The sequence below is a fragment of the Pan troglodytes genome, chromosome 12 (genome assembly GCF_028858775.2).
Source record: "Pan troglodytes isolate AG18354 chromosome 12, NHGRI_mPanTro3-v2.0_pri, whole genome shotgun sequence".
Taxonomy (NCBI): domain Eukaryota; kingdom Metazoa; phylum Chordata; class Mammalia; order Primates; family Hominidae; genus Pan; species Pan troglodytes.
In genome coordinates this window covers 91,633,004-91,659,565 of record NC_072410.2, presented here as the reverse complement: position 1 = coordinate 91,659,565, position 26,562 = coordinate 91,633,004, and the positions used below count along the sequence as shown (strand labels likewise).

The 26,562-nt window shown below is 45.4% G+C and overlaps 1 protein-coding gene across 1 annotated transcript in view; it reads right to left on the bottom strand.

Moving 5' to 3' along the window:
• Positions 1 to 26,562, bottom strand: part of CAPN14 (calpain 14) — a 52,102-nt gene that overhangs the window by 7,710 nt on the left and 17,830 nt on the right. Inside the window, exons 2-16 of the mRNA XM_054677769.2 lie at positions 23,010 to 23,286; positions 20,858 to 20,927; positions 19,915 to 20,033; positions 19,643 to 19,779; positions 18,230 to 18,404; positions 17,249 to 17,311; positions 15,028 to 15,113; positions 12,184 to 12,258; positions 10,908 to 11,071; positions 9,623 to 9,786; positions 9,090 to 9,098; positions 6,962 to 7,167; positions 6,007 to 6,043; positions 5,447 to 5,503; positions 4,127 to 4,184 (exon numbers count right to left, since the gene is read on the bottom strand). Coding sequence (XP_054533744.1) covers positions 4,127 to 4,184; positions 5,447 to 5,503; positions 6,007 to 6,043; positions 6,962 to 7,167; positions 9,090 to 9,098; positions 9,623 to 9,786; positions 10,908 to 11,071; positions 12,184 to 12,258; positions 15,028 to 15,113; positions 17,249 to 17,311; positions 18,230 to 18,404; positions 19,643 to 19,779; positions 19,915 to 20,033; positions 20,858 to 20,927; positions 23,010 to 23,234 — 1,645 coding nt within the window. The 5' untranslated portion in view covers positions 23,235 to 23,286. The remainder of the gene's footprint in view (positions 1 to 4,126; positions 4,185 to 5,446; positions 5,504 to 6,006; positions 6,044 to 6,961; positions 7,168 to 9,089; positions 9,099 to 9,622; positions 9,787 to 10,907; positions 11,072 to 12,183; positions 12,259 to 15,027; positions 15,114 to 17,248; positions 17,312 to 18,229; positions 18,405 to 19,642; positions 19,780 to 19,914; positions 20,034 to 20,857; positions 20,928 to 23,009; positions 23,287 to 26,562) is intronic.

Genomic DNA, 26,562 nt, shown 5'->3' with positions numbered 1-26,562 from the left:
ATTCAACATAGTGTTGGAAGTTCTGGCCAGGGCAGTTAGGCAGGTGAAGGAAATAAAGGGTATTCAATTAGGAAAAGAGGAAGTCAAATTGTCCCTGTTTGCAGATGACATGATTGTATATCTAGAAAACCCCATTGTCTCAGCCCAAAATCTCCTTCAGCTGATAAGCAACTTCAGCAAAGTCTCAGGATACAAAATCAATGTACAAAAATCACAAGCATTCTTATACACCAATAACAGACAAACAGAGAGCCAAATCATGAGTGAACTCCCATTCACAATTGCTTCAAAGAGAATAAAATACCTAGGAATCCAACTTACAAGGGACGTGAAGGACCTCTTCAAGGAGAACTACAAACCACTGCTCAATGAAATAAAAGAGGATACAAAGAAATGGAAGAACATTCCATGCTCATGGGTAGGAAGAATCAATATCGTGAAAATGGCCATACTGCCCAAGGCAATTTATAGATTCAATGCCATCCCCATCAAGCTACCAATGACTTTCTTCACAGAATTGGAAAAAACTACTTTAAAGTTCATATGGAACCAAAAGAGAGCCCGCATCGCCAAGTCAATCCTAAGCCAAAAGAACAAAGCCGGAGGCATCACGCTACCTGACTTCAAACTATACTACAAGGCTACAGTAACCAAAACAGCATGGTACTGATACCAAAACAGAGATATAGATAAATGGAACAGAACAGAGCCCTCAGAAATAAGGCCGCATATCTACAACTATCTGATCTTTGACAAACCTGAGAAAAACAAGCAATGGGGAAAGGATTCCCTATTTAATAAATGGTGCTGGCAAAACTGGCTAGCCATATGTAGAAAGCTGAAACTGGATCCCTTCCTTACACCTTATACAAAAATTAATTCAAGGTGGATTAAAGACTTACATGTTAGACCTAAAACCATAAAAACCCTAGAAGAAAACCTAGGCATTACCATTCAGGACATAGGCATGGGCAAGGACTTCATGTCTAAAACACCAAAAGCAGTGGCAACAAAAGCCAAAATTGACAAATGGGATCTAATTAAACTAAAGAGCTTCTGCACAGCAAAAGAAACTACCATCAGAGTGAACAGGCAACCCACAAAATGGGAGAAAATTTTCGCAACCTACTCATCTGACAAAGGGCTAATATCCAGAATCTACAATGAACTCAAACAAATTTACAAGAAAAAAACAAACAACCCCATCAAAAAGTGGGCGAAGGACATGAACAGACACTTCTCAAAAGAAGACATTTATGCAGCCGAAAAACACATGAAAAAATGCTCACCATCACTGGCCATCAGAGAAATGCAAATCAAAGCCACAATGAGATGCCATCTCACACCAGTTAGTATGGCAATCATTAAAAAGTCAGGAAACAACAGGTGCTGGAGAGGATGTGAAGAAATAGGAACACTTTTACACTGTTGGTGGGACTGTAAACTAGTCCTTTCTTTCTTTCTTTCCTTCTTCCCTCCCTCCCTCCTTTCCTTCCTTCCTTCCTTCTTTCTTTCCTTCTTCCCTCCCTCCCTCCCTCCTTCCTTTCTTTCTTTCTTTCTTTCTTTTTCTTTTTCTTTCTTTTCTTTCTCTTTCTTTCTTTCTTTCGAGATGGAGTCTCATTCTATCACCCAGACTGGAGTGGCACAATCTTGGCTCACTGCAACCTCCACCTCCCGGGTTCAAGCAATTCTCCTGCCTCAGCCTCCTGAGTAGCTGGGATTACAGGAGGGTGCCACCACATCTGGCTAATTTTTCATATTTTTGGTAGAGACAGGGTTTCACCATGTTGGCCAGGTTGATCTCAAACTCCTGACCTCAAGTAATCCGCCCATCTGGGCCTCCCAAAGTGCTGGGATTACAGGAGTGAGCCACCGCGCCCAGCCTTCCTCAGGTTTCTTGATGGATGCTCTGTCAGTTACAGGTGCTCACTTTTTCACATGGGTGAAGAATTTCAGTCAGGAGAAACTTCTTTCATTAATTCCAAAGGAACCTCCTATAATAGTGGCTCACTGATCCTAGTTTCACCTCCAGAAAAGCATAAAACGGTATTTGTCTCTTCTTTGACTTTTGCTTTCCCTTCTAAACATCTGAATATTTCTCAAACTACTCCTCACATGCGATGGTTTCTAAACCCTCAACACCCTTTTCTGAGCCCTACATTTTGCCAGTATCTCTTTGAAATATGGTGCCAAGATTTGAACACAGTCCTCCAGATGCAATTTGATTGAACAGAATACAGTAGACCTATCATTTCCAGTTTTCAGTCAACATTTCCCAAATTATGTTTCAAAGGAGATTTTCTGCAGAGAAAGAGTTTTGCGGTCAAAGAAATGTGGGATACTTTGCATCTATTGATGCTTTTCTTCATTTGCCATGCACTTTACTACATGTGAGGTACTAAAGACCCAAGTACAATCAACCACAGAAGCTAACCCCTTTTATTTCATGGAACACTTACTAAACCTCTTGGTTTCTAGCGTTTCCTGGAACACAATTTTAAAAGCACACATCTAAATGCTCCCATTAAATGCAGCCTGAATTTGTACGAGCTTATTTAGCAGCAATTTGAAACAATTAGTTCACGTTAGCTAGAGGTCAACTAAATTAACCAAATATATTTCACATAAACTGCCACAAAAATGAAGTCTCTCCTGTTAAGAACTTGCGCTACCATTTTAAAATGGTCTATATCAAAATGGCAGTGGTTTATTATCTTCCTGACTACATTTCATCTTTTTGGTTTGGGCACAGCTTGTTGAAAACATTCTGAATTTCAATTCTGCTATCTATTATATTAATGATTTCTCCCAGCTTTGTGCCATCTGCAGCTCCAATAAGCCTATATTCCATGTCTTCTTCCAAGACATTAATAAAAATTGGGGAAATGAACAGGACCAAGGGCACACAGAATCTAAGAACTCTCATCTAAACATCTAAGCATATAGACTCTTGCCTGTAACTGGATAGAATTATCCCTCTAGTTTTATATTTGTATAACTCTTGGGAATGGTGATAAGATTTGTTGTAAATACATCTTCTATTATTATTTTCCAACCCACATTTTATCATTTATCATGGGAGACTCACCAAACATTTTGCCAAAATCTACAGTATTTCTCTGATCTATCCATCTAGAACCTTCTCATAGGACTAAATGAAAGCAATTTGTTCATAAATGCTTTGGAAAACCATTTTGTATCTATGCAATCAAGACCTTTAAAAACTTTTAAATGTGCAGGAGCCATTGCTTCTAGGTAATTTCCCTAGAATTAGCCTAGAATTTTTTTTCAGCCGGGAAGGGGAGTCTTACGTTCTACAATTCCTAGAGTCTTCCCTTCTGGCTGTTTTACTGATAACTGAATTTGGCTTTGAGAAGCCTTTTGCAAATTCTTTCAAACCCTGAATCACACAATAGCCTGGACTGTAATTTGTCTGGATTTTAAATCTTGGCTTCATAGAAAGAAGAAGCAATCATCTAACTTTGGCAGCAAATACTCTGGTTGTTTTATTTTTTTTACTTTGAAGTTCATTCGTCTCCCTGGAGAAATCAGCCTATTTCTTCTGTGTTCTTCTCACTCCAAATATATGTATAAAATATTTTATATGGACTTTAAGCCTTTCTAATAATTTATCCCAGGCTTCATATGAAAGCCTCACGCTACCCATTTGCAATTCTTCTAAGTGGTGTGCTCTCCCTTCCAGAGTTTTGTTGCTTGATCAATTTAACATGAGTTCATCAGACAGCTCCCTGGGTAGGCTAGTTAATACTTAATATTTATATCCCAGGTTGAGGAAATGGGTGCAGTTCTTCCACATGGAATTGATATGCCAAGAAAGAGGTACTCAGTTATTCCTTTCTGACTAGCAAAATGGCAGGAATCTTCATTTTCACTGCCATGTATGTCTATACCCAAAGTAAGCAAAATAATAATAACGATTTTCAAAGCTGTATAAATTTCCCTACTGCTTTTTCAGATCACATAATCCACCTTGTGTAAAATATAGCCACAGTTAAGACCAGTGCTCAGTAATTCACACATCCCACCAAGGGAAAGAGAAACAAAGCCAGAGTTTAGAAAAGTTGCATCCCCTCTGAGTCCTACAGAATGGCTCTAAAACACTTACTTGACCAGGTCATCTGGTTCAGGAGGTACTGAAGCTGAACTGCATTAATCTCTGGATACTGAATAGAAAGCAGATTGGCAAGAAAAAATAACTGTTACTGAAGGCTCATTAGATGGCAGAGGGGTCATACGACTGGCCATGAAATTAAACTGGGATTTCCTAAGAACTTCACAGTGCTTTTTAACTGGCAGAGAACCCTGGCAGGGCATGACTTTCAAGAACAGTGATTCCCGAAGGTGCTATCCAGGTGCTGCTGAAGTTTAGCCAACAATTTGGTTTGAATTTCATTCTCAATAAAATGTCATCAGTCAAAACTCCAGATTTTAATCTTAGAGTTTATTAAAAGAAACTCTTTATATGAACATTTGATTTTAAAATATATCAATGAAATATAAGTATCAAACATCTGAATTTTTAAAACTGAGGCATATTCATAACATGCAATTTTTAGGTGTTTTATATAGATTGGGATTCTCTATGAGACTTCATTTGATAAAAGGATTGCAGCATCAAATGTTTGGAAACCACTGGTATGGAGGAAAACTTTAACAAACAATACATATAAGATTCTGATTTATCCTCTCCAGCTACATTAAACAAAATTCCAGATGGGCAAGGCAGGTAAATTGTGACTTTAAATCAGGAGTGTCACTAACATAGGGGGCTCATATTCTCTGTTTTAGTGACATTGCTCAAATATCAGACCCCAGATTTCCAGTATGTTTCTCGCCCTGTTCCTAAGTGTCTTGCAGGTTAGGAGAGTGTGGCCTCCAGAGCCCCGCACTCACACCATTAGCCCTTGCCAGACTCACGTCTGGGTCAGCCCAAAGGAAGAAGCCACAGAAACCAAGTGTGTGTCCCAGGCCCTCCCCCTTCTTATCAGTCCCACCTTCTCTCCGGGTGACCACTCATGGGCCCCTTCTCCCTGCACTCCCCTCCAATGACCCTCCCCAAGGCCCCCAGAGCTTGTCATTGTCATGCTCTGCACCCCCCACCCCCTGTCCCACTCCCAACTCTGACACTCTACTCTGCTATATCCCATTTTCTCAGGGATGAAAGATTAAAGTTGCTTTCCCTACAACTAATCAATGAGCGTCCAAGAACAGAGAATCATTTTACAGGAGCCTTCTAGACAATGGCTCCACTCATTTGTGTAAAAACTTGAGGACTTTAATAGAAAGTGGCAGTTTGGGGAATAGGTAGCCTTAAATCACAGTTTCTAAGCAGCCTCAAGCAGATGCAAACCTATACTTTATAAAATGAGAAGCTCCACTTCATCCCCTGCTCTTCCTCACCCCCCACCACACCTGTTCAACTAACCTTTTCAAAGAATTTGGTGAAGAATTCATTCTGCCTTTCATTTTGGTCTTCTATCTCCTATAGGAAGAGACACACAGAAAGACATAATTATTCACCTGTATAAACGGACTTTCGTGCACACCCTAATGTCTCATGGCTTCCAGGTTTCTGAAATCCATGAGCTTGACTTTGCATCGTCTTTAATTTTACACCATAGCATTTACAAACAGCCCTTGCTTCTCCAATTTTTCCTGACTCTGGAGAAATCACAAACAGTGAAATGGACAAAAGAAACACCAGATAAAGAGAAGCAGAAGAATGTAGAGATGTAGCTCATACTGCCGGGGTTCTGGACCCTCAGTGACAAGGACCTGATCAGAAGGGTAGTTCTCTACTCTTTGTTGGTGCAAAAACAGCAAAGCCCAGGTACTGTTAGGATACAACGGGTAATGTTTGCCATAGAACAGGGTCTGTAAGGATCCGCATATCTCCTCCCCTGACTCCTTAACTTGAAGGGAGAAACCCAACACCCTGGCTTGGAAAGCAGTCCCAGCCATATGGAATTCCACCAGACTACTCACCTTTGAGAAGACGACACCAGAATTGCTGCCAATTTCACTGAGAACAAACAAACAAGAAAAAACTCAGAGTTTCCTCTTGGGAATTTTTTGGCCAATCTTCCCCCTCTCCTGGGAGCTCGTCTTCCATGTTCCTTCACTGAGGCACCACAAGGGCCCACCCAGCTCTGACACCTCACCTCCTGCTTCCCCTTGAACTGTACATTCCAGCCATGTGCACAGCACACTGCTTGTAATTCCCTGCACCCTCATCTAACTAGTCTTAAAAGATGAGCATGAGACTTAGTGGTCTGACGTGGCAGTGGGGCTTGCCTGAGATCAAATCAAACTACCTGTGGCCGAGACATAAAAAACAAACAAACAAAACAAAACAAAAAACACAAAACCTGGCAGGTAAAACAATCATAGGCAAAATAATATGTTTGGTTGGGATATGTGCACATTAATTCAACTGGATACAGTAGTAGAATGGAAGCCTGCTAGTTCATGACAGCCTCCCTTCATTTGAACAACCCCTATGCATCTTATAATAGTCACCTCCTCCCTGAAGCCACTCCTGCTTCCCCGAGGACCATGGGAGTTGGCTCAAATTCTCCTCCTTGAGGCTCTTGTAACACCCTGTGCATATAAAATGCTTACACTGGATGCACTGGAAGATCAATAACTGCTCATATATCTGTGTTCTTTCCAGACCTTGAACTTCAGGAGGGCAGAAGCTATGTGTGTTTTATCTTTTTCTCTCTAATGTCTAGCATGGTGTTAGTTTGTGAGTGGAAGGAGGGTGGGAAGGAACGGGAGGGATGTTCTCCATGCAGAAAGTCACCTGGTCTCCTGCTCTCCCCATCTCCCTTTTGTCTCAGCAGCAGAGATCCTGGTTTCTGCCATTTCCAACCTTACCCTCCTTGCCTGTCCTCGCCCAAGTGGTCCCCACCCTCTAGGAGAGACCTTGTGTCCTTACTAAAAGATGTGCTTCCTGGAGAAGACCCTGAGGACGAACTCTGACTTCTGGTGGGCCTCCAATATGCAGGGCACGATGAGGTACGTCCCTGGTTCCAGACACAGCTCCTGACTCACTTCTTTCTCCTTGAGAAACCTATCAGGCTGGCTCAGAGGAGTGTTTCTCTGGAAGAACTCAGGGGGCAGTCTCCTCTGGTCATCATGGTACTGTGGGTAGAGGACAGAAGAACAGCAAGGGAGGTGACGACCCAGGGCTGTGGCCGGGCCTGAGGCCCTCAAAGCTCTGAGCCAGGACTAAGGTGGCCCCTGCTCTGCCAAATCCAATAGGCCCCAGTGCAGGATGAAACAAGTGGGGAGGAAAGGAAAAACCAGAATATGTGTGTGGAGGGCTGCACCTTTGCTGGAACCTATCAGGGGCTACATAAACACGTGTCATTTGATTTGACTTACCTTAAAAACAACACCAGCACTAAATGATGTGAGGAATGTCCCTGTGCCTTCCATTTTACGGCTGAGGGCTCTGAGGCTTAGACGGGTTAGGTCATCTGCCCAGAGTCATCAGCTGGGTACAGTCCCAGCCCGATGGGAATTAAGGACAGCTGAGTTCCAATGCTCCTGTTCTTTACCCTTCCTGATGCTGCCTCCATGTATGTGATATGGCATGACTTATGGACACAGATACAGATGGACCACGACCACCTCCCCACCTACACCACACAGCTACACACAGATAAGCTGCACATTCCGCATCATCTCAGGGAAAACACCCTTGTAAAGGACAAAGAGAACTGGGCAAGAGCTCAGAAGACCAAAATCAGGGCTCTGGTTCTGACATTTCTTGGGTATCTGCTTTGTTTTATCTGATTCATATTCTCTCTCTCTCTCTCTCTCTCTCTCTCTGCCTCCTTTGTTTCTCCATCTCTCCCTATTTTTCTCTCTTGCTTACTCTCCCCTTTGTTCTCACTCAGGGCTATAGAGGGAGAGGAGACCCACACCAGGATCCTCTCTCCAGTTTATACACAACTGCTAACAAAGACATCACCCACCCAAATAAACAGATATTTAGCAAATTCCTCAATGTTTGGGAAATAAAATACATATCCTGATGAGGTAGGCATTTTTTTTATAAGACAATGAGAACTAGGGAATCATCCAATTGCCCTCTTTGCCATGGGCTACTAGGAATCTCAGAGCTAAATTGCATAATGAGCCACGGTAGCTGTCCTGGGTTTAGCTTTCCTGGTAGAAGCAACTGCCTACCTAGCTCTCATCCCTTTGTTATTTTTTAATGGCTTTGAAATCTTGTAGCTGATTTGCAGGTTTCCTCTGTTTACAGTTTTTTATTGTAGGTTGACCCAAATTCTATTTAGAAGTAGGCATGACATAAATAACTTTTTCTTTTTAAATTAATAGGCAAATTTGAGAGTGTTCAGTGTTCCTGTGAGAGAAACAACAAACAAAGACCCTGCGTAAAATGGTTTCTCTACAATAATCCTTTTACTTGATTCAATCCAACCTGAGAAAATTAAGCATTTTACTCCTGTTTTTTTGGGAAATAAAATAATAGCTGCCTCCCTCAGAAGCTGGGATTCCTTGGGCCTTCCTACCTGACCCCTCCTGGCGGCCACAGCAGCTGAAGCACGGAGGTGTTCTTGTCCCTCTGCTCATGCTCCTGCCACATGTCCCCAAGCCTTTGTCCTTTCTCCCTAGGGAGGTGGGCTGCATGGTCTTTGATGTCCCATATGTTTTAAATCTATTTTATTTTGAGTTTCATAACCCAGTCATGATTGTAATTTATCATCTTTCCTATGCTGTGATGGCCTTCAATATTAGCCCTGGGTATTTGTGTAGGCATTTAATAAATTCTAAAATGTATTGGTTCTCTGCTAGGCTTTAAGACTCTCCCATAGATGCATGAGGATCTCTTGGGGGTCTTTGGATAAAAAAGATTAACAGATGCACTTTACTTTCATATACACACAGGCAGCGGGCAGACATTCTCATCATCTGGCATTATCATAGCTTCTTACGCAGTATAAGCCTGCTCCAGTCTAACTAAATCCTGTGGAGGCTTGGCCACATGTGATATCACCCCAAACTAGGGCCACCCGGTCAAGTGCAGAACTCACCTTGTTCATCTAAAAAACAAAAACAGAAACAGAAAAAAAAAGAGAGAGAGAGAGAGATCTCATTAGGCAGGGAATCTGGCTCTTTCATAAACCAAAACCCGAATAGAAGCTGATATACAAGGCTCTACCCAGAAGCCGCGTCCCCTCCCACAAGACCTGCTGTTCTATCAGTGACATTTTAATCTATCATTGGAAATTCTGGAAAAGAGGGAGGGAAAGAATGCTTGGCTTTTGGGGAGAGGAAAAGGTAGCCAATATTGATCTTACTATGTGCCAGGCACAATAACAAGCACTACCACATAATCCTCTTTTATTCTACCCTTTGCCTAAATATCATTGTAGAAACTGATGGCCTAGTGCAAGAAGGTGACTTGTTCTAAATCACATGTTCCTAAAGGACAGAGCCTGGATTTGAAAACCCAGGTCTGTGAACAGAGACAGACGGTGAAGAAGACAGGAAACAGGAAGACATGGTAACTGTTGGTGACCCCCACGCTTGGTCCCATGCCCCTGTGGTTCAGAGGTCCACCTACCCTATAGAGGTAGAAGCCAATGGTGAGGAGAGGCTTCCGCTTGCGGCACCTGTGCCTGGGCTTCTGGAGCAGGGACACCAGCACGCTGCAGGGCCTCAGGGATCTCCTGCCCTCCTCGGGCCTCCAGACAGACAGCAGGAACTGCGGGTTCTTCCAAAATGTGTCTGGAGCAGAACACAGCAAGGTGAGAATGGGCCCCAGATCCCCATGCATCCTGCTTGCCGAACCACTAAGAGGTGAACAGTCTGAGGACGCCTCTGCCAGGATTGACACCCTGAGGCCCACTGGGACAGAGCAGGGGTCCCTTCAACCTTGGATTTACGCCCTCCCACCTTGCTCTTCCACCTGGAGGCCTTTTCCACCCTAAGGCCCATCGGGACAGGGTCGGGGTCCCTTCAATCTTGGCTCTTTGCCCTCCCACCTTGCTCTTCCACCTGGAGGTCTTCTCCAGACACACTGACTGGAGTTGTTCCCACCACTGTAGCCTTTGTCTTGCTCAGTGCCTGGCCCAGGTGTTATACCCCACAAGCATGTGCTACCTGAGTAAGCAATTGTATTAACTCCCTGGGGAGGTGATCATGATCCTAGGGGCCTTTGCATTTTAATAGACGCAAAACCTTACCTTAAGGTCAGCTTCAGACTTTGGGGGAAATACTGTGTCAAAAGGGGGACTCCAGAGCTAAGGCCATCCTGGCCTGCTGAGGTCACACCCCACAGGCCTTGCCTTCAAAAGGGATGGCTCACTATCTCCACAGTGGAGGAAGGGACAGGGTCACCAAACCTGTCCCATCTTGGGAGTCCAGACAGGTTTGTCTCCCATATCTAGTGCTCCTGGGAAGCCCTGGGTTTGTGTTTCTCCCAGGCTCCAGGTGAGAAGGCCCAGATACAATTTCTATTTCAATCCTGCCTAGTTAGGGGGTGGTTGCTTCAGTGTTTTCAGTGGTCTTGTCCTAAAACTAAAAAAGATTCTCCCTTGCCCCTGCTTTTATCATGCCTGTGTGCCTGTGACCCCCAGTGCTGACTGCGACAGGGCAACCCTCTGGGAAGATGCAGCCCCACAGGCTGGCAGCTTGACTGAGAGGACTCTGCCTTGGTGCACATTGGGCCCAAAGGTGCCCCATCTTCCCTGTGGTTATAGCCCAGGGCCCCAACACACAGTGAGGCAAGCAGAGCCTCCTCCCCACTCAGCCAATGCAGAATTTGTGCTGCACCCCACTGTGCAGTCATTCTGACACCCCCGCCCACAACCTCACCCCGAGAGCCCTGCTCCTGTGCACATGCTCACCCTGCAGCAACTGCCTCTGGCCACCAGCTGTGCTCCGCTTCTCCCATCTCCCCTCCCGCATGGTGTACGTCCACTTCTGGGCCGCCTCCTGGCTCAACAGGCCTGGGGTCAGTTTACAGATAACCAGGAGCACGAAATGTGTTTTAAAGTCCTGCAGCGTCATCCTGTGGAGAGAAGAAGGAAAAGCACAAACAGATGGACCAGATAACGCCTAGTCATCAGGACCCATGGGAGGGTGAAATGGAGCAGTGGGCATCCCAGCCCTCTCATGGACAAAGACACCAGCTCTTGTGCAGAGCTGAGCTGGCGATGGGCACATGAGCTGGGGCTGGCTAGATCCCTGTGAGGATCCATCGTGGGGGGCTGGAGCTACTGAGAAGCCCCACCCTCTGGCTGGAAGCCGCCGGCCACATGGCTGACTGGGGGAGATGTTCCAGTTTCTGGAATCATGGTGATAGCAGCTGAATTAAGGCATAGCTAACTAGTCATTTGTTTTATCTATAAATCTTCAATAAGAATTACATATCAGTTCTTAATCATTAATTCATGAAGATCTTTGCCCCTACTTGCTAACTTGTGGCCTGCAACACTCTATTTAAGCTGTCTGATGCTCAGTTTACTTAACCATAAAGTGGAAAAAACAGGAATTTGCAGAGATTGAGTTCAGTGAAAGACCTTCCAAAGGAGAGGGCGGTGGCAGGCTGTACTGGATGGTTAATGGGAGCAGTCCTTGGAACGAGGGTTGACATTCACAGTAACAGTGGTGAGCAAAAGCAAAGGAGAACTGATGGGTCCATTTCAGACACCTAGAAGCAGCATCAGCTCAGGATGTCTTGGTGGCCTTTCAAAAAATGAGGTGAGCAGCTCCAGAGTGGGTGGCAGTGTTACTCTGCTCTGGAGGGCAATGGTCAGGGGCCTATCCTATGACAAGACTTTGCAGTCTCTTCCTACCTCATGGCCTTTTCAGGACAAAAAAGGCAAAACCTGTTTTGAATACACTGAGCAAGAGAGCAGAGAGGAAGCCAGAGAGGAGGAAACAGCCTGGCTGAGCCCTCGCTGAGCTCCACCCTAGTGGCCTCTACTCTCAACACAAAGACAGTGACCGTTTATTTACAGGCACTGTTTGTCCTGCTAGACCGTGAGCTCCTAAAGGGATGGTGCCTTATTGATCTCTGTACATGAAGTTCCTGGCACCCACGAGGCATCCAATAAATGTCTGCTGGATGGGTTTTCAAATGTAGGCCAGGACATTTGTCCAAGTCCCCAAGTCCAATACCAGAATTCTCCGTCATTGTCTTTCCTCAGAAGCAGAATCTTCTCCTTGGGGCTCAGCAGCTCCCATTTACTTGAACTGAAAATAGAAAAGGGAATGAAAAGCTTGTGGGGAGCATGCTAGAAATTCTTTAGTAAAGGCTCTATAGTGTCATTATTTATTATTATTTTCATACTACTTCAGACAACTAAATTTCCCATTCCATATTATACAGTAGCATGAACATTAATTGATAGCTTACTATGAGCCAAGCACTGGGCTAGATTCTTGACATACATTATTTCATTCAAGGCTAACAACAACTTTGTTGTTCTCATGTTAGAGATTAGGAAATTGAAGTTAAGGGAGATTAGGTCATTTGCTTGAAGTCAAATATCTATTAAACGTCAGAGCTAACATTTGAACTTGCATATTTTCAAAGCTCATCATTTGAACTTCTACTTCTGGCCATGAAGGAGTAAGACTGTCCTGACAGCCTCCTACCATCAAGAAATAAAAATGGGACAAAATATGAGAAACTGTTTTCAGAAATTGGACAGCAGGCAACAGGGGTCTGTGATCCCAGGAGGCTGGAAACAAATGAGGTGGGCCCCAACATCACCTAGGCTTTCTTCCTGAAGGTAATTTCCTGGCCAGCGCTACAGGGAGAGGGACTCAAAAAAAGAACATAACAGTCTGGCTGAGTGGAGGAGACAGAATCTGGAGTTTGGGGAGATCCAGACAGCCAGAATTTGCTGGGCAAAGTATCCGAAAGGAGGGGGCTACATGAAAAAAAGGAGTTCCAGGAAACTTCATAGGGGTTCCCTTGCGTCTTTGGCTGAGCTTTAATCTGTGCTTTCTTAAAGTGAAACTCCCCAAGACTGGACCGTAAGCAAGACACAGTGCTGGGAATCTCAGGCATTCCTACCGGACAGAGTTAAAAGACTTTATTTATTTATTCACTTATTTTTGAGACAGACTCTCACTCTGCCACGTATGCTGGAGTGCAGTGGTGCGATCTCAGCTCACTGCAACCTCCGCCTCCCGGGTTCAAGCAATTCTCCTGCCTCAGCCTCCCAAACAGCTGGGATTACAGGCACATGCCACCACACCTGGCTAATTTTTGCAGTATTAGTAGAGACGTGGTTTCACCATGTTGGCCGGGCTGGTCTTGAACTCCTGACCTTAAAAGATCTGCCTTCCTCGACCTCCCAAAGTGCTGGGATTACAGGTGTGAGCCACTGTGCCCAGCCAAAAGACTTTATTGAATACATGGAATCTTTACTAGAGATCCCAGAGGGTCTACAATTTAGTAGTGGAATCAAATTATCCCTGAACTAAAGGTTTGTCTTGACCTTCCCTAAAAGTGCTTAAAAACTTCAAAGTATCAAAACAATCCCTAAGTAATGTAACTACCTACTTAAAAAAAAGTCCAATATTCTTTAAAGAAATACAATAAAATTCAGTACTCTGAAACTAAAATTTACAATGTCCAGCATGCAATAAAAAGTTATTAGCCATATGAAGAAGCAGGAAATATGATCCGTGACCTGGAATAAAGAAACAGTCCATAGAAACCACCGTAGAAATGAGAGAGATGATAGAATTAGCAGATAAGGACATTAAAACAGCTATTATAAAAGTGCCGCATATTCTCAAGGATGTAAAGAGAAACACGGACATAAAAAGGGGAGAAATGGAAGATAATCTCAAGTGAAATTTCTAGAATTGAAAACATAATATTTAAAATGAAAAATATACTGGATGGGATTAACAGCAGATTAAACACTACAAAATAAAAGCTCATCATTTTAATATTCACTATACCTCTGGATCCAAGAACTTAAGAAGGTTGCCTAAACTAAGATCACACAGCTAGAAAGTAACAACACTGTAATTGTACCCATCATCTATCTCTAATGTTAGTGCTTGTTCCTCTATGAAAGAAACCGCCACCAGCAACAATATGATGCTAGACTTCTGTAGCACGTTAAAATTTATGTATTTCTTTGGATGACATCTTGCCACATAGATTCAGTTCCTCTAACAACACTGTTTACTAATGTGTAACAAATATAATGCAGCACATTCTATCAGGAGGAATATTCAACTTGTGTTTCTAAGCCTTCATTTTATCAATATAAAAATGATTAAGTGATAATGTGTATATGGACACGTTTGTAGACTCTGAAGACCTGTAAAGGATTAAGTATTATACACCTTCATAATGACAGAATGAAGGACTTTAGGACTTGACCTCCCTTTCTGCCTGTGCCCTACAGCCAGTGTCTAGCCTGCAAAACCCGCATTTCTTTAGGGCTGCCATTAGGCAGAAACAACCTAAATGTAGGCACCTAATCAGAATGCCCAGAGGCTACTATATGTAATCAGAGTGTAGAGTCCAATCCAAATCTGTCTACCTTTGACTCAGCAAACCCAGGTGTGCTGAACTATGCCAGGGAAAGACACTGAACCCAGGCACCAAAGACCTTGGTTGAGTCATGCTGTATGACCTTAGGCAATTCAATTAATCCAAGTTTCTCTATTAGGGGTAAAATGGGGATAAAACTATCTACTTTGTAATAGCGTTGTTTGGGGGATTAAATGAGATCATAAAAATTCAAAAGGTTTAGCACAGTGCTGGCAAGCCCTCAAACAAACATCAGCTTTAATTATTATAATGAAAGAGAAAGCAGTCTCTATACCATAAAGCATCTTATAAATGTGAGGGATTGAGCTTCCCAGTCTAAAGGCTTCCTGATCCAGCCTAAGACCAAAGAAAGCACACATTTGAATCTGTGTGCAAATGGCAGCCTCCTTTGCCTAACCTACCCGTTCTCACCCCTCCAAGATGTCCCCAAAGTTCACCTGTCACTCCAGTCTCCTTTCCATTCCACCTTTCCCCAGGGGTTCCGTAGCTTGACGAGATATTCAGGTCTATGTTTGCAGGTCACCTGCATAAAATGAGAGGCAGTTTAGGTGACTGGGCTGAGTGCAAGCATTCCAGAGATCTGAGTGAGACTCGGGCCTGGAGCTGAGCACTTGCAGTGGAAAATCACAGCCCCAGAGAGAGCTGGTAGAGGAGAAAGTGGCTCTGCTTCTTGTACTTACAAGCTGTGAGACCTAGGGCAAATCACCTAACCTCTCTGTGTCTCCATTTCCCGATCTGTGAAATAAGGTCAATAGTCATACCTATGATAGTGGGTTGAATGGTGATCTTCCCTCCCCAAGAGGATACGTACACTCAGAACCTGTGAACATGACCCTATTTGGAAAAAGGATCTTTGCAAATGTAATTAAAGTAAGGACCTGGGTTTGAGATAATTATGGATCAGGGTGGGCCCTAAATCCAAAGACAAGTGTCAGAAGAGAAAGGGAGAGGACACAGAGAAGGCCACGTGAAGATGGAGGCAGAGAATGGAGTTATGTAGACCAAGCCAAGGAACACCTGGAGCCACTGGAAGGTGGAGGAGGCAAGAAGGGATTGGATTCTTCCCCAGAGCCTTCAGAGGGAGCATGCCCCTGCTCACACCTTGATTTCAGACTTCAGGCCTTCGGAACTGAGAAAATTAATTTCTGTTGTTTTCAAGCTCCCCTGCCCCCAACATTTTATGGTAATTTTTTTGTGGCAACCCTAGGAAACCAGTAGGCCTTGTGAAAGGAAAATAAATCTTGGGACCCCAAAATCACGAATCTAAAGGGAAAAGTCAAGTTGGGAACTGCTTAGGGCAAACCTGCCTCTCATTCTATTCAAAGCCACCCCTCTGCTCACTGAGATAGATGCATATCTGGTTGCCTCCTTTGGAAAGACTAACAGAAACTTGAAAGAATGCAACCATTTGTCTCTTATCTACCTGTGACCTGGAAGCCCCCTCCCTGCTTCGAGTTGTCCTGCCTTTCCAGACGGAATCAAATGTTCATCTTACATATGTTGATTGATGTCTCATGTCTCCCTAAAAGGTATAAAACCAAGCTGTTCTCTGACCACCTTGGGCACATGTAGTCAGGACCTCCTGAGACTGTGTTACAGGTGCACATCCTCAACATTGGCAAAATAAACTTTCTAAATTAACTGAGACCTGTCTCAGATATTTGGGGTTCACAACCTACTCAGAGTAGTGCTGTGAGGATGAAATGAGTCCACGTTTGTAAGGCAGTTAAACAGCATTTAGCACACAGTAAGTGCTACATAAATTTTGTTAATAAATATGGAAATAAATTAAAAGCTCTGGGCACACAGACCAACATAGTTGTTGGAGATCTAGAAGGAAGAAGTTAAGTGTGAATTGAGTCCAAGAAATTTGAAACAGAGTTAAAGGAAACTGGAGTACTTGGGAGGAGTTGGGCCCTCTAGAGAATATCAGAGGTTCTTTAACTTAAACCTGCTGACTTCTTATCTCCATGCTTTGCTTACACTGCTCCCTCCACCAGAATGCCCTTCTCGCCCCGTGCAAATCTATCCATTACAAGGACCAACCCAACAGCACCTCCTCTGTAAGAGACTCTTCTGACTTCTCCCCAACCCAACTCGATGGAGGTCTTTTCTCTTATCCATGAATTCCTAAAGTCTTTCATCTACACTCTCTTCTCTCAGTTTCAACTTTGCTTCCTCCTCATTTTCAGATATGGTTTGTGACCATACCTGACTGTAAGCCCTTTGTAGGCAGGTCCTGCCTGGTGTGTCTTCCTCTCAATGCCTAGTAGAGCTCAAAAGATGGATAGCAATGGAGACTGTCATAAAGAAGCGTGTCAGAGAGGAGTAGAAATTTGGGAGGGAAGAACCAGATGAAATGGTTGTTCTTGGCAGCCCAGTGAAGCAAAGTTCAAGGAAGGGTTGTGAGGTACAGCAGGGTGGGAGGATGGTTGGCTGAGGGCTGCCCCAGGGGATGAGGTTGGGATGATGCATTGGCGGTGGCAAAGCCTGGACCCACCACTTCACCGCAGGAAATAGATGCCGAGGCACAGGGACCCACCAAAGGCTTTACCCACTCTCCAGATGGTACAGAAACTAAATCCACCAAGATAAGCTAGGGTCCAGAGAGGGAAGGGCAAGGCTGAGAGGGAAACCGAGGGGCCAACCTCAACCCACCTTCCTGATTCCTGTGAGAGTATAGGCATGGCCTTCCACCAGCCCATTCTCCAGAATCTTCTCCTGCAGAGACAAGAGAGGTCCTGATCAGTCTTCTGTTATGTACAGCTTATTCTTTGAGTCGTGGGAAGGCTGCTTGGTTGGAGCAGGGGTTTATGGAGAGAAGTGTGGGAGATAATCACGGTATGGTACATTGCAGTTTTCAAAGCTCTTTGGTATCCATAGTCTCATTCCACCCTCTTATTAAGTGAGCCATTCTGCAGTGATCATGTCATACCCTCCATTTTACAGAGGACAAACTCTATTTAGAGTTGAGTCAATGTGTGAGGTGACACATTTGGCCATTAGTGAAGGCAGGGCTGAACTGAGGGCTTCCTACTCCTGTTCCATTGTTTCAATTGTTATCAAATAGGAAGTGGAAAGTGCCTTGCATGTAGCTGGCACTTAATAATTGTTAGCTTCCTTCTCTGCACATCATCTTCTTTTTCCTACTGCCTTGCCTGTCCTGAGGCGCCAACACTGCTGCTCTGGTTTTTTTGTTTTTGCTTTTTAAAACGGAATCTCTCTCTTGTTGCCCAGGCTGGAGTGCAAGGGTGAGATCTCGGGTTACTGCAACCTCCACCTCCCGGGTTTTAGTGATTCTCCTGCCTCAGCCTCCCATATAGCTGGGATTACAGGTGACCATCACCATGCCCGGCTAATTTTTGTATTTTTCAGTAGAGACGGGGTTTCACCACATTGGCCAGGCTGATCTCGAACTCCTGACCCCAGGTGATCCGCCCACCTCGGCCTCCCAAAGTGCTGGGATTACAGGTGTGAGCCACCGCACCTGGCCTTGCTGCTCTGGTTTGAACACCAGGACCTCAGCAGTAGGAGCTGGGTGGAGGTCCTGAGCCCACACCCAGGTGAGGGTAGTGGTGGTGGATGGAGGGCATGGGTGCAGGAGAAGAGGACATTCTGCCAGTGGCAGCCCAGTCTCACCCCTGAGTGGGTCTGGCAGCCAATGAGGGTTCTGTTGTAGGTGGCTTTGATGAGGATGTCCCAGAGGTTGCCATGGGCTTCTGCCAGGTTGATGGTCATTGTCACCCCTCCAGTGAAGTCTACAAGAGCTTCAGACACCTGTCCTGACTGCAAGTCTTCATAGGAACCAGAGAGCCTGGCCAGGGAAGAAATAAACATGAGAGGAAAAAAGTAACATGAGTATTTATAATTTTATGTGGCCTCGGCATCCACTTTTAAATAGGAGTTTAGTTTTCTCATACCAAAAGCAGAGCTCAGGCAACCCTGACATAGTTTCCAATACCATACCCATCCTGAATGGCTCCAGCTGGTGGTCATAGATAAAACTTAGAGGCATCTCTCCTGCCTAGAAGACTGGGAACCCCTCTTTCCCACCACTTCCTTTAAATGGACCATTCAGACGTTTGCCTGAGAACTTAGTGACTGCCTGTCACTCACAGCGAGATCTCAACTAGTGCCTGCTTGCTTTGAACCCATCAGTTAAAGCTGCTTGCGGGAAACCTGTTGGGAGTACACCCTGGACTCAAGAAAAGGCATGTGTCCACCACAAGTCCATTTTCTCTCTTTCTGCCTGGGCCCCCTGACCTCCACATGCATGTGTGCATGTGTGTGTGTGCATGTGTGCGTGTGTGCATGTGTGTATGCGTGTATGTGTGGACGTGTGTGTGTGTATGTGTGTGCGTGCATGTATGTGCATGTGTGCGTGCATATGTGTGTGTGTGCATGTGTGTGTCTGTGTTTGCGTGTGTGTGTGCATGTGTATGTGCATGCGTGTGTGTGTGCACTCCATACATGCCAAGTACCCTCTAGGGTCTGTAGGTATGAAAAACTCTTAAACTTTCATATTGCAGTTGTGTCGTTGAAGCTGTGCCCACAATCTGACCCCTGATGATCAGGCCGCCCCACAGGGACCCAAGCAGGTGGATCCCCTGCTGCTACTCCTTCATCCAGACCTCTTAGCTGCTGGGGACAGCAGTGATCAGCTACGTTGAGAGGGTTTCATTCAAAACAAAAGGAAGAGGCATTTAAACTGTAGATTAGATGGGCCAAATGAGAAGCGAAGCCTTTGCTTAGGTTTTCTTTGGGTGTATCTTGCTACTCCTTCCTTCCATCCCAGGAGCAAAGGAGAGAATATACACTCAGAGCTCCTATCCCCCTTAATTCTATCCATTAGGGAAAGGCAAAACTCTTGAATGCAGGTTTAGATGAGGCGACCCCTACATAAAAGACTGAATACGTTGTCACTTCTATGTTGGCCAAGACATGCCTCAGGATCTCATTTCATAAACTTTACCTGACTCCATTCCCCTTCCTCAACATTGAGAGAGAGAAAAAGAAGCAATGGGAAGGGGGATATTTCTGCCGGTTTCTTACTTGGCATAGGCCTTTTCCAGAAGTGCTCCCCAGAACAAGTTCTTATAGGTGGAGGAGACAAAGACCAGCTGGCCAGCCTCATTCACAGGCAGACGGTCATCGATCACCACAGGAACCCAGTTCCCATAGTGCCAGAACTGGAGGGAGAGAGTGGCCCCGGGTGAATGAGGACTGCTGCAGATGGTGATCAGCCCAGAAGGTGAAGACATGGTCCTCCAGGAACCCTTTTTCCTATGACTCCCTCTGGGCTGAGGACCCGGGAAGACACTCACCCAGAACCGGAAGATGCCAGCATACTTCTCAGTGAAACTCTGATTCAGGGGAACAACCCGGCTCAGGATGTCCTGGTGCAAGGCCAGAGCTTGCAAAGCAGCCAAGAACCAGCAGTCTCCTAAGTCAGACAGCACACAGCATCTGCATGAATCTACTGCGGACTTTATGCCTGCAGAAGATGCCCGGTCCCAATGGCCACCCTCTCTGGGCTTGTAGCCTAGTTTAGGAGAAGGGAATTATATACTGTGAAGGCGGATGATGAGTGAGCAGAGGTGGGGCTGGGAGCATTGGCTGAAATCCAACTTGACCCCAAAACCAGAGCCATGTTCCTGGACCAGATTTTAGATCTGGACCAGGAATTTTAGATTCCTGAATGCCCTATCCTCAGGAATTGGGACCTCAACGCCACTCACTTTTTCCAAATCTTGCCTCTGAAACTGATTTATGTTCTTCTGGGAAAGCCTCAACCCTTCAGGACTCCATTTCCCTGTCTGTGAAATGGGTATCACTGGACTTGGCTGGGCCTTCCCTGATGACCAATTTACTATTTTAAAAAGGTAGAGTTGACGATAGATCTGCTTTGATCCTATTCTGGGGAGGCTAATGACTGCTGTCTCAAGAAGGACCCATTGTGGGAACTAAAATAGAGTGAGCACATTTTCCAAACTTAAAATTTAGACCTGTAAACTGGTAATGAGGACTATGTGAGGACTTAGGCAGGGTATGGCATTCCCACGCATCCCCAGAGGACCAGTTTTTATAAACTTCACGGCAAAGAACAGAGCATGTCCAGGTAGCGTTCAGGGTTTGCCAGTGAATAGCCATTTTGGGCCTCTCTCCAGTGGGGATCTCTGGCTTCTCTTCTTTATCATCCACTCTGTCTTGACCAGGCCTGGTCAGCAGGCAGCCTAGTGTCTGTCTCCAGGGGCTGTGCAAACTTACCTACTATCCCCTGGCACAGATCCAGCCTTTTGGCCTTGGCAAAATAAAACTGGGGATTGCTGTGCAGCTCCTGGGGAAGACAAACAGAATTGTCATTCTGACCTAGAACAAAAAAGCTCCTGGAGCTACAGTGACCACGTTTTCCCATACCCCAAAACTGGACTTATGGGGACAAAGATACAGAATATAGGTGTAATCAGTGCTATCCCAGAAGATCTGGGATACAGAATTCTGTCCTTTTTATTTCTCATTCCTTCTTATAGCTCGTGTAAGTCAGAGCCCTGGAGAACTCTGTGTAGATATTGAGAAGTAGCACTTATACCAAAAATGCCTTTTCTTAGAGTTTCTATTAAAAATGGAAACACTTTTATAGGAGGTATTTTCAGTTTTCCTAGATATCTTCTCTTTCTCTTTTTTCTCCCCTATTCCTCCTTCTTATTCCTGACCCCTAATATGATGTTCTCTTTGGCTTTTCCTGATGCGATGCAGCCTGTGATGGGGTGGTAGGGGGGTGGTCTCTGCTCCGTGGCAAGATTTATATTCTCAGTCTTTGCGCGGACACAGTTTCCCCAAGTCAGATGTAGAACAGAGTCTCTATGTCAGCAGTTCCCAGGATTTTCTGAGAGAAGTAGGATCTTGGCTGCCATGTAGTTTAGGAGGCTCACTGCAGAATTTTACACACAGTAGGGACTTCATAAGTCTGGGGCTGCAGGTATCGATGGTGATGGGTGAGTAGGGAAGAGAAAAGGAAAGTCTGTGGCACAGGCTTACACTTTACCCTGTTCACTAGCGTGTTCCTGAAATCTTGTAGGTAAATCAAGTTTCAGGGAGATGGATTACATTTGAACACATTAAGAAGTTGCTTTTTAAAGGAATTGATGCATTTTATAGAGTGAAGAATACTTTTGTAAAGTGATTAATAGCTTCTTAATTTACATGTTTCATGAACCTGTTTTGGGGGTAGGAGGTTGGAGAGATGTTAAAATTTATCTCTCTGGCAGATGGTATTGGCTGTGACTCAGGAAGCCTTGCCATCTCAGATGAAGCTAAACAGTACCTTGATATATTTTTGGCTATAGCTGTTCTGCATATTTCTGGGCAGGACTGAGGGAGGGCTACATCTTAGACCATTCTCAAAATCACCCCTGGTTTTCTCCATCTGGAAAGTGAGAATGTGGGAACATACCCATCCCTTCTCATGGAGATCAATGACAGTAAGACCTGGTGTGATACTGTGAAATATATATTTGGTCTTCATTTGCTCAGTTTTCTGACATTCAGCTCCTAAAACCTTGGGAACCTCTAGAGTGATAAGAGTGTCCTTCGTATGCTAATGATTGACTGGTGACTGGTGGTCCCTAGGTAGCTTCAGGATAGGGTCTGGTCATTGGAAAGACCAAGGCAGGATTAGAAGGTTGGGACTTTCAGCCCCACCCCCTGATCACTGGGGAGGGGAGGGAAACTGAAGGTTACATTGATCACCAAAGGCCAATGATGTAATCAATCATGCCTAGGTAATAAAGCCTCTATAAAAACCCAAAAGGACAGGGTGTAAGGAGCTCTGGATATCTGAACACACGGAGGTCCCTGGAGGGTGCCACAACCAGGGAGGGCATGAGAGCTCCGCACCCCTTCCCCATGCCTTGCCCTATGCATCTCTTCCACCTGGCTGTCATCTGCATCCTTTGTCATACCCTTTATAATAAATCATTAAATGTAAGCGAAGCATTTCCCTGAGTCCTGTGAGCCTCTCCAGCAAATTAATCAAACCCAAGGAGGGGATCATGGGAATCACGGTCCTGATTTATGGCTGGTCGTGAGTACAGGTCACAACCTGGGACTTGTGATTGGCATCTGAAGTAGGGGCAGTTTTGTGGGATGAACACTCAACCTGTGAGATCTGACACCGTCTCTAGGTAGACAGTGTCGGAATTAAATTTCATTACAGAATACCCAGATGGTGGCCACCAGAGAATTGCTTGGCATGTGGGGAAAACCTCCTACACATCTGGTGTTAGAAGAGTGTGTTGTGTTGAGTGGAGAGGAGAGAGTAGGAAAAAGCCTGTTTTTTTCTCCCATATATCTTAGGCGCAGTATCTGAAAGCCCTAAACCCTAGGGAAGGAGGGTCTGGGCTGACACATTTTGCCTCACCGGGGGCCTCTTCCACTGCAGGCGGGGTGGCAGCTTCTGCAGCAGGGAGCCACTGCCGATGGAGCTCAGGGTGGCCGGGAAGCTGGTGTCTTCAAAGAGGCAGCCATTCCTCAGGCACTCTGCCAGCAGGGCCTCAAAGTCCTGTTGGGGTTGCTGTGGAGACGCCCTCCTAGAGTACCTTGGCGCCAGCTTCCATCTGCATCGGAAAGGTGGCCACAGAGACATGGCAGGTGGTGGGTACAGTCCAGTGAGTCTTCCTGAGGAGTCTCTGCTGCTCCTGAAATGGAGAGAGGACGGTCAGTTTCCTCACTTCCTCCTTGTGCTTTGCCATTGCCACAGAGAAGAGGGGAAGGACGGAGAGAATGGGAGTGGAGAAGTCAGCTGGTGAGAAAGAGACAGAAGCAGGTGGTTCGATTTTGTCCCAGAGAGTGTGGGTCCTTGAGCACTCACTCAAGTGCTTGAGGACCTGGTGGGAGATCAGGGATCTTGTGGCAAAAGCCTACAGAAGGGAAAGTTCTCTCAAGCCTCAGGGCTGAGTCCTGGGCCCCTGACTGCACCAATGTCACGGGGGTCCCTTCTGCTTAGTGGGGAGGCAGGAGAAGAGAAGCAGGAAGCTGGAGCTCAGTCCCCTGGGCCGGAGGGTCCTGTGCCTGCCAAGGTGGTGGGGAGTAGTGGCTGCCTGCTCAGGCCTCCACCAGGCCTGCCAACTTCTGCCTCCCAGCTACAGACATACAGCATTCCTCCTGCTTCAATGTCCTCCTTATTCTTCCCTGCAAAACCTCCTCCTACATTATCTTTATTTTTTTTTTAATTTTTATTTTTTTGAGACAGAGTCTCATTCTGTTGCCCAGGCTGGAGTGCAGTGGCGCGATCTCGGCTCAATGCAACCCCTGCCTCCCAGGTTCAAGCAATTCTCCTGCCTCAGTCTCCCGAGTAGCTGGGATTAGCAAGGCCGCAGGGGGTGCTGGGGGCCAGCAGCTCCCACGTGGAGGCCTCCCAAGGATGTCTCTCCCATCCCAGGAGCCCCCAGCTGCACTCCGGGTCAAGGGTAAAACCCCAGGCTCCAGCACAGGGTGCGTGGGTCTCTCACAGAAGGCCTCCACGGGCGGTCACAGGCTCTGGCAGGGCTGCAGGTTGGCGTGGGCGAGCCGGCAGTGCATCAGATACAGATGCCCGCCACCACACCCAGCTAATTTTTGTATTTTTAGCAGAGATGGGGTTTCGCCATGTTGGCCAGGCTGGTCTCGAACTCCTGACCTCAAGTGATCTACCCGCCTTGGCCTCCCAAAGTGTTGGGAGATTAGAGGCGTGAGCCACCATGCCCAGCCTACATTCTCTTTACAAAGAAATCCTTCCTTGAAGACTTTCTTGCTAATGTAAAAGGGGGACAAAAAAATCACACACACACATATTGTGGCAAATACCAACAGTTGCCAGTACGTGCCCATTCTCCCCTTTTCCTTGTTAACAGAATCCGTTTTGATAACCCAGCTACAAAACTTGATTTCCTGGAGCTTCTTGTAGGACAGGTTGGCTACACAATATAGTTTTTCATTTTACAGTTGCAAAACCACTAATCTTATTAGCCTCCCCATTTTTCAGGTGTTACAACTGAAACCTGTCCATTCATTCACCAAAAATTTTACTGGGAACTTATCATTTGTCAGGCTTGAGGTAGGCACTGCTCACCAAAGACAGTCTCTGCCCTCATGGCTCTTACAGTTTAGAGGGTGGGAGAGCGGGAAGGGTTAAATGATCTTCCTGGTGCTATACAGGGAGATTTTATAAGGGCTGTATCCAGAACCCAGAGCCCTGACTCCCATAACAATGTTCAGCTCTCAGTGCTACAAACTGCCTATTACATCCCGCACAGTGTTTGGGACAGAATGTACATGCCCTAAAAGTAACTCGCAAATGTGCTTATATTGAGTGTGACTTCTCCCTCATGGCTGTAGGAGTGACCTGGGGTCCTCTCCATTTGTCAAGGTCCTGCCCATCCCCCAAAGTCTAACTTGAGTCCTTTCCCCAGGAAGCCCTCCTTGAGTGCCTGGCATTCGCTGAGATCCCCTCATTCTGTCTATGGACCCATTGTCTGCCCCATTGGGCACCTACTATCTTGGTGCTTCTCAAATTATCACTAGTGAAGGGCCTATGTTCTTTTATTTCCGATTTGTCATAGAAATTTAATGAAAATGAATAAATACAAACATAAAATTTTAAAAGATAAATAAAGTCAAGTCCCCCTTTAAGATTTTTTCAGGTCAGGTGCAAGGGCTCACATCTGTAATCCCAGCACTTTGGGAAGCCAAGGTGGGCAAATCACTTGAGCCCAGAAGTTCAATACCAGCTGGGTCAACATGGCAAAACTTCGTCTACATAAAAATACAAAAATTAGCTAGGCATGGTGATGTATGACTGTAATCTTAGCTACTTGGGAGGCTGAGACAGGAGGATCACTTGAGCCGGGAGGTAGAGGTTGCAGTGAACAGAGATGGCGGCACTGCACTCCAGCCTGGGAAGCAGAGCAAGACTCTGTCTCAAAAAAAAAGTTAGATTCAACAAAAATTAAATTAAATTTAAATTATTTGATCAATTGCTATAAAAGTTTCTAAACACTTGCTCTCAGTTTTGTAGGTAGCTCATCAAGCACTGCCAGTGACCAGTTGGTGGAGTGGCCCCACTGTGGTTCTGCTCTGAGTGATGTATGCACAGAAGCCTCTTCTGCCTAATGGCTTTTGAATCCTCTGCAGGATTAGCACTGCTGGAATGTTGTTTGTCTCACACCCTTACCTCTGAGAGCTGAGGGCAGTCGATTCCTGGCTATTCTTATTTGTCACGGGTGCCTGTGTACTTCCTGGGGGAATACCCAGCCCTCTTCTAACCCAGGTCACAGAAACTCAAAAGCTGTTACTCAGGTCTTTTATTTTTTTGACTCCAAAAAAAAAACTCCAAAAAAAACTGGAGTTTTTTTTTCCTAATGTGGATGAGTAGGCAAAGCTTCCCCCAGGCTTACCCCATTTTCTTCCCAGGAAGTTTCTTCTACCACCTGCACATTTATAAACAAACTTGAGGCCTCACAAAGGCAAGGTCTCCCTTTTTGCCCCTTCAAGCCTTTACAACCATCTTTATTGCTTGTCCTGTGAAAAATGATAGAGGGTCCCCTGGCTTCAGAACCTCCCTCAGGCTCATGCCCTCCTTACCAAGTGCTGGGTCATACCTGGATTCCTCTTCAAGCCTGCAAATACTACGTCTTGTGACAAGCACAGTACATCATGGGCTCAGAAGACAAAACACCTATCACAGGTTCCTCTCACCCTCCAAAGTTTAGAATGAGGCCACATGTGTGTGTGCACACACATACACACACAATCTTATTTGTAAATAAGTATTCCTAAGTCACCTTAGGGAAAATATAGGCCCAGATGAAACCAGTTGGCGGTTCTTGCATGTTTCCTATATATTACAAACCATGGATGAAATTGGCTCATTTCCAGATTGGCACAGCTCTCTACAGAGGGCCAGATGGGTCTAGGTCACATTTGGAAATTCATTT